This window comes from Gouania willdenowi, chromosome 21 (assembly GCF_900634775.1).
Source record: "Gouania willdenowi chromosome 21, fGouWil2.1, whole genome shotgun sequence".
In the NCBI taxonomy this organism is placed as follows: Eukaryota; Metazoa; Chordata; class Actinopteri; order Blenniiformes; family Gobiesocidae; genus Gouania; species Gouania willdenowi.
In genome coordinates, this window is record NC_041064.1 from 17,677,700 (window position 1) to 17,697,269 (window position 19,570).

At 38.2% G+C, this 19,570-nt stretch overlaps 1 protein-coding gene across 1 annotated transcript; it reads right to left on the bottom strand.

The window, feature by feature from the left end:
- Positions 1–706: 706 nt before the first annotated feature.
- On the bottom strand, positions 707–19,448 carry cwc22 (CWC22 spliceosome associated protein homolog). Its single transcript, XM_028436773.1, has 20 exons — positions 19,351–19,448; positions 17,168–17,224; positions 16,862–17,076; positions 15,652–15,779; positions 14,718–14,936; positions 14,511–14,639; positions 12,198–12,366; positions 11,629–11,682; positions 11,418–11,553; positions 8,959–9,165; positions 8,790–8,852; positions 8,613–8,705; positions 8,292–8,373; positions 7,935–7,995; positions 4,603–4,680; positions 3,100–3,252; positions 2,879–3,006; positions 2,675–2,776; positions 1,538–1,704; positions 707–1,456 (listed from the first exon to the last, which is right to left on the bottom strand). The coding sequence occupies exons 2-20, from the start codon at positions 17,220–17,222 to the stop codon at positions 1,038–1,040; spliced, it is 2,658 nt and encodes an 885-aa protein (XP_028292574.1). The 5' UTR covers positions 17,223–17,224; positions 19,351–19,448; the 3' UTR covers positions 707–1,037.
- Positions 19,449–19,570: the final 122 nt, after the last annotated feature.

Consider the following 19,570-nt stretch of genomic DNA (forward strand, 5'->3'; position numbering starts at 1 on the left):
CTGCAAAGGCGACCATTAATCCTCCAGTTAACAAAAATAGAGACAGATAATAGCACCAATAAGCCTGGGGAAGAAGGCGGAGTTTAATCACCAAACACACGTGTTGGCGTCGAGCAGTGCGGCGCTAACGCCAGGCTAACCGGGCCTTCACTCCAAAAGTAGGTTTACGGGTCACTACAGTGGGACACGAGAACAAAAAAGGAAACAAGCCTCAGGTGACACCGGAACTTATTACCTATCTTGGGTCACCCAGGGCCCACAGGTAACATTGTTGCTATTCATAATTGAATTGCGCATGCGCCAAGGGAACATTCAGTGCTTTAAGTACTGCCTCTGGTGTACAGCAGGGATGAAATAGAACCATAAAACACATTCTTCCTCCTGTAAAACGATCAAACTCTGAAAATGAACTTCATACAGTACTCATAACCATTGTCTAACAATTCATAAAAATAAAATGAGACTAAGGATTACACACCATGTTCCAAACAGGCAACGTGATATATTCCAAAGTGCCCAAACCAAAATTTGCTGAAGCTGATAAAAGCATTATGCTGTAGAATTTGCTCTGATTATTTGTACAGTTTGAATCTTGATCATTGATCACGAGCGTCTCATGGCTCACTTGAGAGCATTAAACAATACTTAAAACTTTGCTCGGTCACTTGATTCACTTTGATGAAAAAAGTGGGACATACAGATCAGATATAAGAACATCTTAAACTATTTTATTGTTTTTTTTTTTTTTTTTTACATATTGTCATTAACAACAAAAAATTAACAGTACAAAATAAACAGAGAAAAATAGAGAGAGATGGGACTAACAGTGACACCAGGGGGATGTAGACAAATGATAAAGTGAGGGAATGATGGGATAAAAGTAGGATTTCAAGTAAAGCTAAGACAGGCTTTAAAAAAGAACAGAACAGTGGAACAAAATATGTGACTGAGTGGGATCAGTAGGACGTAAAGGAGTGAGAGTGAGCCAAAAGTAAAGGAGGATACAGAAAAGACTATTAAAGGAGTGGAGAACACTTCTACCTCCTCCTCCTTTCCTCTCTCTCTCTGTTCTTGTCTCTGTTCTCTTTATTCCTTTCTCTGTCTGTTTCCTTTCCTCTCTCTCTCTTCTCCCCAGTTTCTCTCTCCCTCTCTCTCTCTCGCCCTCTGTCCCTCTCTCTCACTCTGTCCATTTCTTGTCGCGTCTCCTCCTTCCTTCCTCGCCACTCTTCCTCTGATCTCTCGTCCTGTCTGTCTCGCTGAGGTCTTTCACGTGCACGCTCTACGTTGGGCCGAGCACGGTCTCTATCAGCCTGTCTCTGGTTAAAACTGGCCTCTCCGTCGTCTCTGTCGTTCCTGCGTTCATCTCGTCTCTTCTCTGGCTCGTTTTTCTTCTTTTCTTTCTTCCTCCTCTCATTTTGTTGTTTCCTTTTCTTTTTTTTGTGTTTGTTGTCAGAGTCTGCAAGGAAATCCCCATCATCATCATTTAATTCACAGGAATAACTAAAGCCAGACGTGTGTGAGTTGACGCTAACTGTACCAGAGCTGCTGCTGCTGCTGCTGCTGCTGGAGGAGTCTGAGTCTGATGAGTCGCTGGAGGAGTCGGATGTAGAAGACGATGATGAAGAAGTGTCGGATGATTCAACTTCCTGGTTCTGGGTCATGATCATCTTCGGAGCGTTTTTCAAATGTTCCCTCAACTCATCACTGAAACACAGAACCACAGGGAGGATGAGTCAGCACAAAGGTTAATAATAATAATAATAATGACTAGGCAAGACCTGTATTCGCAAGGCGAATACGTATTTGGCAATTGAAAATTGGCAAAGATTACAACCTGTATCTGATTTGTTGACACGTTACATAATGCAGGAAAAACAAAAGACTGACTTTGACCTTAAGCAAAGGTCAAGGTTGTTCAAAGATACCAGTCTAAGCAACTTTGAACTTTGACCCCTACCCCTATGAGCTTTTCATAAATGTAAGCATTGAACTTGTAGAATAAGTATTCGTAGATATATAGAAAATTTTGGTTTTAGACACTTGACGAGACCTTGACCTTGACAATTTGGTGCCAAAAAAGATTGACAGACCATCCTTGACTTTGCTCCTATGAGATGACATACTTGTCATTAGTGCTGCATTAATAGCCTACGAGGAGTTTTAGGACAAAGCAAGTTGTGAAAGAAAATGTGTTCAATTAATAACACATCAATGACACAGATGATCCTTTATCAGCCCCTTTATCATAGGGATATTTTTATTTATTTATTCCTTTCATGAAAATGCAAACCAACATAGCTTCCCAATGTACATCAAATAACATCACAGTCCAAATAAAACATTTTTATGATTGGAAAGGAGCAGTAAGGAGAAAACAATTCTCATATTTCTGCCCCTCAACTTAATCACTATATAATTGATGACCCCTCCAACCTTCGCCCATCAACTCACACAATTATTATTAATTGAGTAGAAAGTTTGGCAAGTACTGTGTAATTTCATTTAGTTAAAAAAAAAGAAACTTCATTTTTTTTGTGATGTTTGAGTGATTTTGTGTGCAAAGCTATCAGCTGTGCAGGAACTGCTGTGTTTAGCATTATCCAGAAACCATCTGCAGGTGTGTGTGTGTGTGTGTTTAATCATAACACAGAAAACATTTGTGTGTGAGCCTTACGTCAATCCTCCAAGTCCGATGGAGGTGAAGAAGTTAATGGCAAAGCGAGTGTTTCTGGGGTTGTCCCGAGGGAAAAGGCCTTCAAAAAATGACTGCAGAGTGCTGTAACACACACAAACACACGATAAATAGGAATAAAATCACAGGGGAGGTTTTCTCTGTTTGCACGTGTGTATGTGTGTGTGTGTGTGTGTGTATTCCTACATATCTTTCAGCCTCTGGTTGAGTCTGGGGAGGCCCATGTACGCACAGAGCTCCTGAAAGAGGATCTTTACAAAGATTCTGCTGGATGAGGTCGTGGTTTCTTCACTCATGTGAATGGATTCCAACACCTGGTGTGTGTGAGAGAGAGAGAGAGAGAGAGAGGGGTAGGGGGGTCGATCTGAATCCTTCACGTGTATAGATGTGTGCGTGTTTGTCCTTACACTCCAGGGTACAGAGTCTGTGTAGAGCAGGTGTGCGAACAATCGGGCAACGTTTCTTAGTTTGTTGGTTTCCATTCTGTGAATTGTGTCGTACTGTTCAGAAAATATGGCCTCAAAGCTCTCCATGTACTCCTTCTTTAGCAGGCAGAACCTCTGCAGGAACACACACACAGTAGTAAATTAAATTGTGAATGTTTCTTGGTTAAACAATGTTTCCATTGGCGGTATCGGCTCTACACGGTTCCGCACTCCTTGCTTTCGTGACCAGGTGCTGTTTTTCCGGAGCGTTTCTATTGAGCACCAACCTGACGTGAAACTGCCAGACTACACGGGTTGCACTTTTTCACTGCCATCTTCACAAGATCGTCAACAAAAATCAATGGTGGCCAATGCTTCCTCTCTGTGTGTGAGTTGATGACTCTACGCAGTGACGATTTTTTGAACCAATCGGTGTCTGCTTTGTGCCTACGTCACATTTTAAGACCAGGCACCACGGTCTTCCCAGTAGAAACGGGAAAAAGGAGAGTAGAGCCGAGACGAGTAGAGCCGATAACACCAGTGGAAATGCTTAATGCCATGGATTTCTGGATTCAGTGGCAATTTATAACTTTAAGATTCATAAGAAACATTTCAACCAGAGCTAAAGGCTAAAATCTAGTCCCACTATAAATAAATGAATGATTAGAATAATTCCAGCAAGTTATTTTTGTTTTCTTTTTGATCAATATGTAAAGATTTCATTTATTCTGACAACAGTTGCCTCTGACTAGAACGTGTAAAGACACCTTGATGTGGTTACGTTAAGTTATTTTAACTGGATACATTTACAAGCATCAAGAGAAGAAACTGCTTTATTTTGAGACTAGCTTCCGTATTTTTTTAATCTAATCTCTACTTTGTAAACACTTGTTTGCACAGTTGACATTAAATGCTAAATGCTCCCTCTGTTTGCATATTGTCTGACATCTATGTTCACTTTAATCCTGTGTATTTCTTGTGCATGTTTTCTTTTTATGTAATTGTCCTTTAATACGGTTATTAAAATTGTATTACAACAACTTACTCTTGCAACCTTATGCTCTAATCTTTGTCACTGGCATTCTTAGCGAGGAGGAAACTATGACTTTAAATAAGCAGGGCGACGTGTTTCTTAAGCTGTGCACTGACAATAAACACTTTGAATTGATTGAAGCGTTTGATGTGAAGGAGCTATAAGAGTCTTACTTATAGAAACATCCAGTTAAAGTGCTGCTTCAGGAAGTTTAATCCACTTCTACTTCTCACAGACAAACAAATTATTTTTGTGTTATGCAGATGAATATGCTATTCCTTGTGTATCCTGCTGGCATTTACAGCACACACACAAAGTGCATTTCATTGCCATAATCAAGTTTTTGTGAAGATGCTGCACCTTTTCTATGTAAATCTCTTTTTATAAAACATCAGGCTTCAAAGTTCCCTTTGATCGCTATGAGATAACATAAACAGTGTGGTTGGTCTCACCCCGGCCAGCAGACCAAAGAACTTCTCGTAGGTCCTCTGTTGAGCGCAGCAGTCCAGGATCATGTTACACAGCTCTTTCTGTTCAACACAAAACACACAAACAACATCTCATCACTGCACAATGAACAAAGTGTTACACTTCCCTATGACAGGGGGATGTTTAACACAGACAAAACAATGAACTGAGAGTTCTTCATAAGGGAAATGTTGTTCTTTTATCAGTGGCATCATGGGTGATGAAACTATCCAACCTAACACGGAGAATGTTGTTAACAGCTGGACTTAACAGTGGTTCCAAAACTGTGTCTGCTGCCCCAGATAAGAAGATGATACTGATTCAAAGATACAACCACAAAAAAAAGATACAACAAACTGCTGAGGGAGCGCCTCTCGCTCACTTTGGAAAAATATCATCAAACAGACACACAAACATGTTGTGATGTGAAAATAAACAGAGGTTGGTTTAGATCAGAGATGGGTCAACTTTCATCACAGTAGGAGCCACAAAAAGATAATTGTCTGACCTGAGGGCCACATTAGCAGCATTTATCCCAGGATTAAGAATAATGACCAATCTGAAGATTAATACAGCAAACAATAAAGGGTTTTAGTCTGTTTTTATTTTAGATTTGAACATTTTTGTTGTTGTATTGTGTATTGCTGTAATTTTGTATATTTCACACACACATTTTGTGTCTTTTTGTGTTTATCTTGTGTTACTGGAGTCTTCTGTATTTTTGTTGTCGCTTTGCATGTCTTTTTTTGGTCTCTGTGTCTTATTGTTTGTTTTGGAGTTATTTTTGTTCTAATTTTGTTTATTTTTCTGTATTCATGTTCTTTTGTCAGTTTGTCATTTTGTGTATTTTTTCTAAATTGTGTGATTTTGGTGTCAGTTTGTGCATTTACATTCATGCATTAATTACGTGTGTTAGGGTCCATACACAATCAAACCAAGGGCAGCCAGTTGCCCATGTCTGGTCTAGACACACACCAGAGAAACACACCTTTAACACACAAGTCACAAACTTTTGGATGAAACACAATTTAGCATTTCGTTGGTTCATCCGCAGTTAAATATTAACATACGTTTGATGATCTGAAACAATTCAATGTTCTCATTAAGGGAGGACAAAATAACAACTAGGTAAATTAACTCAATGGCTCTAAAAGGACACAGTTAAGTGCAAGACTAGAAGAGCTCAAAACAACATTTGAGATGTTATTTTAATTCTGGTGTCAAATAAAATGCATAATGTGACACAGACTACACAGAATGGTAACACTGAATGTGAGCAGGAACACATTATGGTAGAACAGTAACATTAAACAGAACGACGCACAAAGGAGAAACTTCCAAAACGCTCTACAATAACTGAGCACAATTCAGAGAATTTGCTGCCACTCAAACAAACTTTTTTGCCATTAAGTGAGAGAAGTTTGTCTTCAAACTACTTCAGCAGTGACGTTGCAGAATCCATCCTGAGACAAGGTCATCATCTGTGACGATTGTCACAATGTCCATGAGGACAATCACTGCCTTTCACACCCACATGATGCGTGCCACTAAATCTCGACACAGCTCAGACACAAGGTGACGATGATGATGATGATGGTGATGATAATATCACATTGATGCGTCTTTGTATCTCCTGAAAGCTCAGATTATCTTCCTGTTTAGCTTCAGAGACAAAGAGAAATGCTGGAGCCATAATTTGTTCAAACAATCAGTGACATTAAACACACAAAGCTCCATCTTAGTATTACAGTCATGAAAACGCAAAATGAAAAATATTATACAAGTCCAGCTCTTTAGCTAAATTTGGGAGGTGTTAGATACGTAGAAAACCTGCTCAGTATGCGATGAATTTTGATTTATCCCAAGTACAGAATGTCTGTGTCTGTGTAAAGCAGGGAGTGTTGGGTGTGTATCCAAACATCATATGTTCCTTACATCCATTTCTTTAAGGGCCTATACTACAAAGCTAGATAATTTTATTGCCGTTAGCGGGCTTCACCTAACCAAACATTGTCTGACAGACAGAAGCTGTCCTACGAATCCTGAATACAACTCGCTTGGCGTGTTGATTCCAGCCTGGTTACGTGTGCGCCGCCCTTGTATCAGGGGAGAAGAATACAGCGTCAGACCAATCACACACGAATAAAGCAATTTAAGTCACAATTGAGGAATAATTCTTTCAAAATATGAAGACTTAAAATCCATAATTCAGACCAAAACCAACACTGTTACTGCAGTAAAACCAGCAAGTAATAACACAGGAACTGATGAGTGTTAATGCTTAAATTAGTGAGATTATAAACAGAGAATAAACACACTCTGATCAGTTTCACCTTCTCTTTTACCTTGTCTGTGACTCTGATGCTGCATGCAGATCAGCCTACATAAGGTGGAATATATTATATCTTACAGGACTGAGGCTCTTTGCATACAATACACAGAATACGTTCATTAATTAATTAATGTATGGGTCTGAAATCGCCCGATGCACGCAGGCTTTATCAGCTGACTTAATCTGACTGCACATCAGAAATAAGACACACAAACACACATTGCCCCTGACACATCATGTTTCATGCAACACACACACACAAATGACCTGCAACTGTCAAAATCTAAAAGCAACCATTAGTGTTACACAACGTGGCCTGAGGACCACACACAGACACACAAACACTAAAAGCAGCAGAAGCAAAGACAGCACAAGGTGACAGTGATCGTCTCCCCTCATCAGCGCCACCAGCTGGTCAAACAAGCGTAGAGGAAGGTTTTACATTGAAACATTGCTCACTTTTTTATAGACACACTTAAACTAATTATCTGGGTCATTTTTCCTTTCTATTTATTGTTTAGTTGATGTGGAGAACACAATCACATTGGACAAACCAGATGCACTGTTGGGTGATTTAACACATGTGCTAAATCCCAAAACTTGTCCACAGAAGGCCTTTGAAATGATAAAAATAACGTTTAAAAAAATAATGCAACGTACAAAAAATTACTTAATTATTTGGCAGAACCTCATCTTCCTAAGTCAAGTAGTAAATAAATAATACGAAAAAAAAAAGACAGCAATGCTTCTACAAGATGGTGATATCATAGCATAATATGTTATATTTAGATTTAAAAAAAAAAAAGCCTCACGCAGCTCTTGCCATTAATTTACTTCAACTGTTTTTCAAAGTTAAAAGTTTACCAAAGTTAGATTTACTGAGAAAAGACAAATAGTGACAAATAAACTTTGTCACTATTTATCAGACCAATCAACTGAAGTGAAGCCAAGTGTGTGCGTGTGTGCATGCATGCGTGCGCTCACCGTCTGGCTTTCTGGAAAGTCCATCTTGATCAGTTTGTGTGCGCACTCCTCAAAGTCCAAGCTACATGTATCAAACAAACAAAAAATACCGACTGATCAATGCCGGTGGGCCAAAGCGTGTAACTGTATCTGTTCGTGTGTGTGTGTGCGCGCGTGTATGTGTGTATTTATCCATCTGTTTGCCTGTTTCATCCAGTTTTCCAAACCTGGAAAATGCTCTTCAATGGAACATGAAACACTAGGCGACACACAATGTACTATCTGTTTGTGCGGATACATCTATTCAAGCTCTATCAAAAATAAAATGAAAACAAAACAAGTGTTTGCATGAGAGTGTGTGCGCGCATTTGTATTTACCTGGACTGTATAGCAAGGTAGATGGTTCTTCTGAATGCAACCAGGTTTACTTCTGTCTTATCTAAGATGGTCACCTTCTCATCTGAAATATAGAAAGGTCGATGTGTCTAAAAATACACTATGTCATGCTTTCCAATATAAAACAATGCTTTTATTTAAGGACTGTATTGGCGTCTATGCACACACTGGCATTTCAAACATTAAATTCTAAGTTAACTGGCATTAAAAAGCAAATCCACCTTATTGTATCCACACCAGTGCTTTAATTCTTACATTCCTCTGGAGTCACATCTTTTTATTCAATTAAGTCATCTTCCTTACCTTCTCCTTCCCCCTCATTTTCATCATCATTGTCCTCATCCTCGTCACTGCCATCACCATCCTCCCCCGAGTCACTGCCCTCATCCAGTATATCTAGAACAGGACGAAACAGCTCATTGGTTCATTTTCCAAGGCGTGTTTTCCTGATTACCTACAAACGCTATGACAACTTCTTACCTTGTTTGATGGTTTTGTATTTCTCCTCGTTTTCCAAAAAGTCTGGGTCCATTTTAAACACATCTGAGGAAACACACCCAAATAAATGTCACGATAATACATGAACTTTATTTTACTTGTGAGTTGTTGCTGAGGCCAGTTCCTGCGTTGCCAACTGACTGAGACTCACTGAGGATGTCCTCGGTGTTGTACTCGTCATCCAGAGGTAGCATGTGTGTAAACTGGTCGTCCTCATCTACTAGGTCCAGTCCATCTGGGGTCACGGGATGATCCTTGAAACCATCTTTTCTGATGGCGAACATGACCTCGATCATGTACTGGACCCTCTTATCAATGGCAGACTCATGGAGGACATTCCTGAGACGCTCAAAAATAGCTGAAATATACAGACGCTGTGAGTGGTTATATTGTAATTAATCATTTAGTTTTAAAACACTTCCTAATATTGGAGGGTAAGAATGATCAGTTTTGTTTTCTTATTTATTGTAGAACATTTTAAATGATTTTAAACCCAAAAGAGATCAAATACATGCATCCGCTTCAGAAGCAAAGGTGATTATATTTCATTGAAAGAATTAAGGCAAAAACAGGAAGTCTTTTCATTACAAAAACTAAAACCATTAGTTGGTAACTTTTTTTCGTATAACTACAATATGTTTGTGCACCCATTTTTTTTTTTAAAGATAATTCACAAGGTTTGTCAGTAGGTTTTTCCCAAAAGACTTGTTCACAAAAACAAAGCCCCCACCACCCATAACAGAACATTAATTGTAATTGGGGTCTCTATAACAAGGGTGATATTGACTGTGATCAACCAGTAAATCACAGCTGTATTATGTGTTAATTACAACTTGAAAGTACAGTGAAGAGTCAAGCCCTTTAACTGTTTTTTCGTTTTATTGTTCCAAAAGTTGGTTAAAAAGGGGGGCAGGTATTTCTAAAGTGACCACAGCATTGACCACATCATTAGCTGTACTTGTTACAGCTAATGGAGATCAAATACAAATACAAATTGTAGACGTAAATGCGAGACCATGTGAGTACAATCAGCGTAAAGCACATGGACTGTATGCAGCATCATTTCCATTCAAAGAGAACATGCAAATCCTACTTCTAAAGGGACTATGGACTATATTTGATACGTACAGCAGGGGTGCCAACACAACTTTTAACATGCAAACAACATATGCACCATGGCAGACTTAATGGCTAATGGTATCATTAAAACTTTTGACCAGCTCAAGGCTGGTACCTACAGGTTTGGAGCTTTGTCTCCTCAAAAATAAGGCTACATTCAGGGGGGCTCTCTCAATGTTCTGTAGAAGAAGTACTGCAGGATCCCACCCCAACGAAAATGAATAACCAGGTTTTATAATGCTCTTTGTCCACTAGCAGAGGCTGTGAGCCCTCTGAAGTAGCTTTGGGAGGCTTGACCTTGGTACAATAATCGGATGATGAGTGGAGGCATGTCTGGCTGGACTCCTCTGGTTGTCTGTCCACTACCAAGGTTAAGGAAATGCAGTTCAAAATTATTTAAAGGCTTCAAATTACACCACTGTTACAGAATAGATTCAACCCTTCTTTTTGAAAGTATTGTAATAAATGTAAGGTCATTGAGGGGACATATTTCCACTGTATCTTTGACTGTCCTTTCATTAAAATGTTTTGAGAAAATGTATGTAAAGACATGTCTGTGATATTTGGTAAAATTTTAGATCATAGGCCTGTATCTCGTATTCTTGGTTTGCGTTCTGCTTTTAACCTTAATCCCAACATGTTGAAGCTCCTTGATGTCCTTTTGTTTGGTGCTAGAAGATGCATTTTACTTATATGGATCTCTGACAAACCTCCTCAGCTCTCAATGTGGGTACAAAATATAATAGAACTCTTATTCCTGGAGGCAATGACCTACTGGCTCAAGGACAAACCCTCTTCATTCTATAAAATATGGGACCCCTTTCTAACTTTTGTCAGACCACAGAAAGCACAGAATTTGCGAAGAGGCCTTTAAGGTCTTACTTGGACAGATATTCCTAAAGAGGCTCATTCTCAAACTATTTTCGACCCTTGATCAAGCGAAAAAACTGTTACTCTTTACTGCCTGAAGTCTTGGCTATGTAGACATTTTAATTGGAATTATTTTTATAATCTCTTGTTACTATAATAACATTTACACTTATTCATGTGTTTTCATTTTTTGTTTGTTTCCTTTCTCCTCCCACATCACCCTTTTGTGATATATGCTTGCTTAATTTTGCATTATGTGGGTTGGTTATAGTTTTTGCGTTTTCTTGCCTGTACTGTTTAAAAGATGGTAATTGATGAAACTGTATCTTGCTTTTTGTCTTTAAATTGAAAAATAATAAAAAATATCTTTAAAAAAAAAAAAAAAAACATGCAAACAGCTTTAAATTAAAATGTATTTATTTAATTGCAAAAAAAATAAAATCAAATAACCACATTTGGGCTACGTGGTTTATACCCTTTGACTCCAACTCTTGTGAACCTAGACAACAAAATAAAATAAGTAATGCCATAGACTACTGCAAATTAAATAAATTAAATAATAACATCGATAGAACCAAAGCCTTTAATCCTGGATAACTGTAACATTTTATCTTAGCGTACCGTTGATTCCTTTAGGGGACACTTCAGTGAGCTTGAGTCCACACTCCTTCAGGAAAGCGATAGCGACCTCCACACTGTCATCTGTTGGTCGCTCCAGCAACAGCGTGAGCATCTCTAGACACAAAACCTCATGGGCCTGAGGGAGAAATAACATACTCAATTAGCTAAAAAGATGCTCTCAGTACACATGCTATATGAAGGCGGCACATACCACATTCTGGTTGATGAGATGAGCCACAAACTTTGAGGCTGTCAGACATTGTTGCTGGAAGAATAAACACAGACAACATTCAATTAGAACTCATTTGATGAAGTTGCCAACACATAAAAAAAGAGATTAAATATATGACCCATCAGCTGAAGCACAATTTCATTAGCGTTAAATGACAGAGTTATTTGTATTTGTTGAATTCACTGAGCTTTAAGCTGCTGAACTCAGTGTGAACAAGTGATCGATCTAAATTCTGAGCTCAGAACCAACTTTCCACTGAGGGGAGAGGATGTAATCAAGCGCTCATTCATGTCAAAACATTTCACACTAAATCTAAAGCATGAATCGCAACAAAAATAGGAACAAGTTACAATAGTACCATTATCCAAGTGGGAGAATAGTAGCAATGTTCATCAACAAAAGTTACATTCACGGGACACAGCCAAGAGTTTGGACTTAATTTAACTGCGATGGGTCAATAAAAAGGATTTATGACATGGAACAGATGTTGAGGAAGAGCAATAATTTCTGCATAAGCAGCGTGTGTAGCCTAAGCGACACAATCATACCTTGAGGTTGCGACGATAACTCCGCCTAAAGGCCAGGATAAGACGTTTGAGGATCAGCTCTCCAATCTGAGGGAACTTTGAGTTGATGATGGCGACCAGAGCAGCGTAAACGTGGGTGAAGATGGGAGACGCAGCCTGAGCCTGCAGCACCGAGCGAGCCAGCAGACCCCTGAAACAGGGTGCAAAGGTGTGAGTGGATAAGTCTGTGGGGGTCACACACACCCCTATAAATTTGCTGATCAAAAAAAGCCAACAGAACTGTAAGATGTGAAGATGTTCTAAGGCTGCAATGATGAGTCGACATAATCGATTATATCTTCGACAAAAATTTGTTGAAGCAGATTTTGTATCATTGACTCATCGTTTAATCTGGTAAATTAATGATAAAATCCTTTCTGCTGCAGTACCTCACATTGACTGCTCGGGGCAGTGTTGCACCACCAACTTTGTGCAAGTAAACAGTGAAGAAGAATGGAAGAGAGAGGAAAAAACTGAAGAAGCTTAACGTGACCTAAAGTTTCTAAAGCTTCAGAACTTTTCACCAAAAACCAATTAGTGAAACGCTAAAAGAGTAAACTCTGAAGTTTAGCTCTCAATCATTAAAGCACGACGAAGATACATGAACACCTGTAACAGAACCACAGCAAAGCCCCGGTTTGTACACGGACCAAGAGAGGAGTGACATCCCTACCGCTGATATTTCCTCAATCTTTCATTTCTAATCGCATGCAAATGTGTTTGTTGGTCTGTGATTCAAATAAGTATTAATTAATAATAAATATTATGTCTTTGTGTACATCTGAAAGCATGTTTATCACTGCGCTCATCAGTGTTAGTGACGTACCCGCTTTGAAATATTTTCTTCTGCCTTCTGCTGATAGTAGTGTTTATTAATCTGAACAGTAAACCTCTTTAATTTATTATCAACTATGTGATTTGGATAACATTAATTAGACATATTATGAAAAATCTACTTTTGCAGTTTTTTCTTTTTTTAAATCACATATGAGGTAACTTGAGTGTCCATCAGCACACAAAATGTGAAATAAAACCATCCAGTTGTTTGTTTGTGGTCTGTGTAAGAGTTACACCACAGAAAATTGCTCCATTTCAAATTTTCAACATTTGTGACGTCACAAGTAAAATCGGGAATCAGTGTTACGAGATCAGATTGACAATTTCCAGCCCAATCACATCTTAGAACCCGCCTATTCCAATAAAAACAGGCCAAACACGAACCACGAATCTGGCAACACTGCATTTGTGACACAATGCGACGCAGTGGTTGGACAACACAATAAACTATCACCTTGAATGGACTATTCCTGTAATCACTACATGAGATGATGACAAAAAAGCAATGTAGCAGCTCCGGTAAGTGTTTGAAGAAGCTGAAACAGCCTGTTTTGCTGTTGAAGCTGCTGTTGCTGCATGGTGTACACACTTCATAAAACAATGTTTTTCTGACTCACAATCACAATAGCCGCTTAAGTAGCCATGTGTTTTACTGTAATGTGCAGTTTTTTGGCTGAAGTGTGAACAGCAAAAGAAAGTCGCTAGTGATCAACTGTTGTGTGGAGTCTATAGACACGCCCACTCAAACAGCCCGGTTTGTAAAGTAACTTTTCAGAGGGCTAAAACTCTAAAAAACAAAAGGGTTTGGGAAAATAAACCTCAAATGTTTTGTTGTTGGGATTCTTAGAACAAATGAAGATGGGTAAAAAATGGCACAATATGTCCCCTTTAACTTGTAAGGAATCTTTCAAACAAGATGTTATTATTTATTCTTTTATTTTATGAACTTGATTTAAGTAAAAGGCACTCTGTGATTGGTTTAAACCTCATTACCTCCACAACCTGTAGGCAGGTTAGCTCCAGCTTTTTATAGTTACTTATTTACACTCTTTATTTACTACTACTACTTTGTTCAAGACAACTTACACTGACAAGTTTGTAATATTTAATTTATTGATGATTTTATCGTGATATTTTATGTTTCAAATATAACAACTACACTACAAATAAATGTTTTGATTCCTCTCTGTAAAACATGCTGTCACAGTACAACAGGGACATGTTCACAGATGGAAGGATTTAAGCAGGTGCGCTAAAAAAGCAGTACAAAATATGTGCTTCAAAACAGAAAAATAATCGTGACTAGTTGACTAACTAATCGTTAGTTGCAGCTCTATTTCATACACACTACAGTGTTTCCTCCGTTCTGACCTGAAGCCTCTTCAGCGAGAGGTGAAGCATCTTTTAACGATTCCCATTTACCAGAAACAGGAAATAAGAGCATGTTTTATTGCTCACCTTCCTCTGACAATGTTCTCCTGTAGCAGCTCCTGGATGATCATCACAATGTTGGACACGTTGACTTTGTTGATCAGACCGTTGATGGACTTCTTCAGGGCTTCCCAGCTCATCCTCTGATAGGCCAGGCTGTGACAGACACACACAGTGACGCGTCAGCACTTCCATGCATACATCACTGACAAACTGCACATTGCTCTCTCTCACCTGCTCTTGTCAGTGATTTGCTGCTGCATCATGCGCAGCTTAGCAGGAGGGATGTAAGCTCCACCTGTTCTCGTCAAGATCGGATCAATCTCCTCCTTCTTCTTCTTAACCGGTGGTTCGCTGGCTGAAGTGGGCTCCCTGTCATGTCGAGGAGAGGTGGATCGACCCCTCCTCCGGTGATCCATATCTGGATTGCCTCGGCGATGAAAATGGTCCCCCCTGTTGTTGTGGCGATCATTATATTGACCCAAACAGTAGGACGAAGAGACAGAAATGATGTTAGCTTGTGTTAAAAAATAAAGTCAAATTTTCACAAAGGACAAAGAACTGTCACAGTTCAGATATAAGGAAGATTTTACTTTGTAATAGAAAGTATTTTTACTGCAAGTGCAATTAGATTTGGTGAGCAACAACCCTTGAAATACAGAAGTGTGTTATTTTATTTGTCCACTCTTCAAAACACAAGCAGGCCTATTTTAAGTTCAGATTCATCGTCCTCCTTTATTTCAGACTCAGGAGACCATTTTAAAAGCAAGAAGAAAATTAGTAAACACAAGAAAAAGGAAATACATATAAAACAGATGAAAACAATTAATAGATTCATCGAATGCCAGTGTTTTACAACTGACTATGAAGAGTCTCAACTACTTTGTGGCAGTAATTATCCAAAACGTTGAAGTTAAGGATATATTATCTGGTTAATTATAACACAATGTTTTATTCCTTTTTAATCTATTACACACTTATAGTTGCAATGTAACTGAGAATTGTTGAAATTACACATTGTTGAGTTTCTTTGGTGAAGTCCAAGTTGTTTGTGGAACATTTCTAGAATGTGTTACGTTGAATAAAACTTGGGTTTGGTTGTATTTCCTTTTCTTTTTTTTGGTTGTATTTTCTTTTTAGGTCAAAAGACTTCAAACTTATACGTTACCGTGCTTCACGTCTTCTGCTATAGCCATCTCGGTCTCTTTCTCTCGATCTGGACCGGTCTCTTTCTCTCGATCTGGACCGGTCTCTTTCTCTCGATCTGGACCGGTCCCTTCCACTGGATTTCTGGGACTACAAAAAAAATATGGCAGTAAAATTAAAAAAGTGTAGTATTTTAATCTTGAAAACATTCAAAAGCTGGAAAAATTCTAACTGTTAACACAAAACTGTGAGCTGTGTCTGTGATCAGCTGAGGGAAAAAGAAAAACCAGCAACCTTAAAGCTGATATCTGGAGTTTCTGGGAGAATGCCTCGCCCTCAACAGCTCCACTTCCTCTGCAATCTACCACAAGCCACGCCTCTACGTTTGTGCATGCGTTTTGCGGAACACACAGTCGCACCGGGACGCACTGATATAAGTCTATGGGTCAATGTGGCAATGGACATTTCTGAGGTAAGAGCTTCAAAGCGATCCTCCATGACGCTATGCTGCTCAGTGACACCTGTTTGCTGTTGTGACGCGCGTCCTCATTTCCGTGCACAGTTTATGATCGCGCATTCCCTTTGATTGACAGAGTCCAAGAAGTCGAAGCCTATTGGCTGGGCAAACTTGGTGCTCATTTCCATTTGTAGGGGTTTATAGGGGTCTATAAGACGAAGGCGGGTCTTATATACATTGACGTATATGAATGACCACCTACAGTAAACCATAGTAAAAGTCTAGTTATGTATTTTTTTCAAATTAAAAAAAAAAAAAAAAGATACATAAATTTCCCAGAAACTCCGAATATCAGCTTTAAGTTAGGTTCTAACAAGTAGTTCTATGATTTGCGCTTCTGTCAGTCACCAAGATTCATCTTTACTCTGAAGTTTTCCCTGTTAGCTATTTTCATACCCTGGGTAGTGGATACTTCATTTTGGACACAAGCTCGAGGACAGTTTGGGTCTCATTGCTGTGATCAGCGAGGTGAGCAGCGTTTTCACACCAGCTGCCATGTGGTTCAATTCGGTCTAAATTCCAATGCTATACAACATTTTCTAAAGGGAATTACTTCAGGAACAAGGCCTATCTATTGGGTAACATAAATATTTTACATCACTGGCGTCTAGTTCTGATTAATATAATAAATGTCAAAATCCTCAGTTTCTACTGCTGTGGTCTGATGGAACTATTAGCATTTTAGCCGAACGTGTCTACTTCAGTGTTCTCTTACTTTGATCTGAGCCACACTGCTCCTTATCTTCCTTGTTGTTGTCTCTTCTCCTTCATCGTCATCATCACTTCTACTGCTGTCTGAGCTGCTGGAGCCGGTTCGGCTACGAGTCGTCGGACTAGCCTGTTGGGGTGGATGCTGTTTGGGGCTCTTTTCAGCAGACGCCTCTTCATCATTCTCCTCTGCTGGAGGCCTGGACTCATCTTCTGATGTTCCTGTTAACAAAGACAGGAAAAACAACGTCAGAACATCCGTCCAAATCCAAAACGAGTTTTATTTCTCTGTATCGTGAAAAGCTTTACTGACTGCTGTCTTCCTTCTGTGCAGGACTTGAAGTTTGATTTCCGCCAGGAGAATCCATAACTACAAAAACAGACAGTAATGGCTTTTACATTTAGTAAAAACGCATAGTAGCGTGACAACACACATTTTTTTATCAGAAATAAAGGACACCTGTAATCACGTACATTAGCATTATAAGCACTTGCCAATCATTCCGGTTTATTTTCCAGCTTTGTTTAAGACCCAAAACAAAAAAGGAAAAAGGATTTGCTTCCTTTCCCAACTTTTTAAATTCCTTAAAGATATACAATTATACATTTAAGTAAATATTTCTCATAAAATATTAGAGAAACTTTAGTCAAAGTCTTTGATTTGGGGAACAGTAGGACTTGAAATAAATATATGCTTTACTTTACAGTTAAAATGCAATATTGTGTATTTTAAACACTAATTTAGTTTAACTTAAATTATTATTTTAGTGCAAAAATGCTGATAATGCTACATTGATATGAATGATGTCTTATATCGAGTGTAAGAAAATCCTCCTATATATAAATATTTCCAAGCTCTTGTGTGTGTTCTATAATAAACATTAAAACACCATTTAAAATCTTCAAAATAAGAAATAAGATCAAAGTGCTCAACAAGTACATTTTAAAAGCTACCATAATATTCTAAGTATTTAAGTACCGGTAAGAATGTATATACATATCAAACAATCTAAACACTTTAAATCATATTAGAATTATGTTTTATAACGTAGGCATATCAACGATTAAAGCAAAAAATTTGTGATTTTTCCCTTTTGGCTTGCGTTGAAGATTATAAATTGGATTTTATTTGGATTATTTATATGCATTTCGTGTTCCTCCAGGTTGTTTGTTCTCAAGATACAAACATTTTTAAATAGCTGCCTCCAAACTGAATGCAGCAGGTGATTCTTTGAAAAGCAGAATTCAAATTTGGATTGTTTATTTGCTTTTTAATGACAGGAATGCCACTGTGAGGTAGTTATTATTACTAGTTAATTATGTTTTTTGTACTGATACAGGCACTTACAAACTATTAATAATCGAGGTGCAGGACATTTTAGCTCTATACTTACGGATTGTAGTAAAGCTGAACGATTAATTGCATTTGCGATATTATCGCAATATCATAAAACGCAATTTTATAATAGCAAAGGCAGCGTTTTTTTTCTTCTTGTCCTGTGCTGTTAAGCTCAGAGTGTTTAAGAAGTGCAGTCCACATGTGTTTACGTCTTTCTTGAAACGTGAAGTTATTTAAAAAGGTAAAGCCACAGATTTCTTTGCTTTATTGTTGTAATCTTTGCTTTAAAATGTATATTTTATATTTATTTAAAGTTTAAATAAATCTGAAATTGTTCATTATGAAACAGATTGATTTATTGCTTGTGTTCATTGAAAAATACATGACAAGAGGCCCTTGAAAAAAAAAAATCGCATATCAAATCGCAATATTGAGGCAAATAATAGATTATTTTCCAAAATCGTTCTATTTTATATTTCCTTACTCAATAAACACCCATTTTACCAGAAAAGGCTGTTTGATGATATGACACACACTCCTCCCATTCATTCTGACAACTTAATTTAGTTGTTGATAGCTCAAGACAATGAACTTTAATCATAACTGTTTAAATCTGTATAAAGTACTAGCTCCACTACTCGTCGATCATACAACGCCCCAAATATTATCATTAAATTGACGTCATTACGATCAAACTATTAAACTTTGAGAAACAAGCTATATGAAAAAAAGATTGTGTTATCTTAATTCAATACATTTAATCAACAGATGGTGTGTAATACAGTGAAAAGACTAAAATTAGAGCAGGACAATAGACAGCTCCTAAGCTCATAGTTGAATTCCACAGTTAGACTGAACAATAGCAACCGCTGCATTAAAGAATTCATATTAACCAATACAAAAATCAAAGAAAAAATCTTCAATATGAACCAAATTCGACGCGTCCATGTGGAAGTAAAACTTTACAATCCCCAAACCGCTACGTACCCATCGCCATGCGTGTTGTGGGGAGACGTTAGCAGCTTTAGCTTCGGCAAGCTAAAATACCGAGAATTCAGGAATTCGACTCAACAAATCTGAAATATCTTTTTACATGGTCCTCTAAATATAGTTCTCATATCTGTATTCTACTATTTTATTGTTAGATGTCAACCTACCGCTCCGTTAAATGACTTTTTTCGAAACAACGTCCTCCTGGCCTGCGCTTAACTTCCTGTAATACCCAAAACACCTTCCGGGTCAAAATACACTTCCGGATTTCACAATAAACGCTCACTATAGCTTTTCTAATTCACCTCCTGCTGGTGACAAAATACATATTTTCTCCTAAGATAGTATTTTAAGTACGTCTGTATTTTATGAATGTGGTTTAATTGC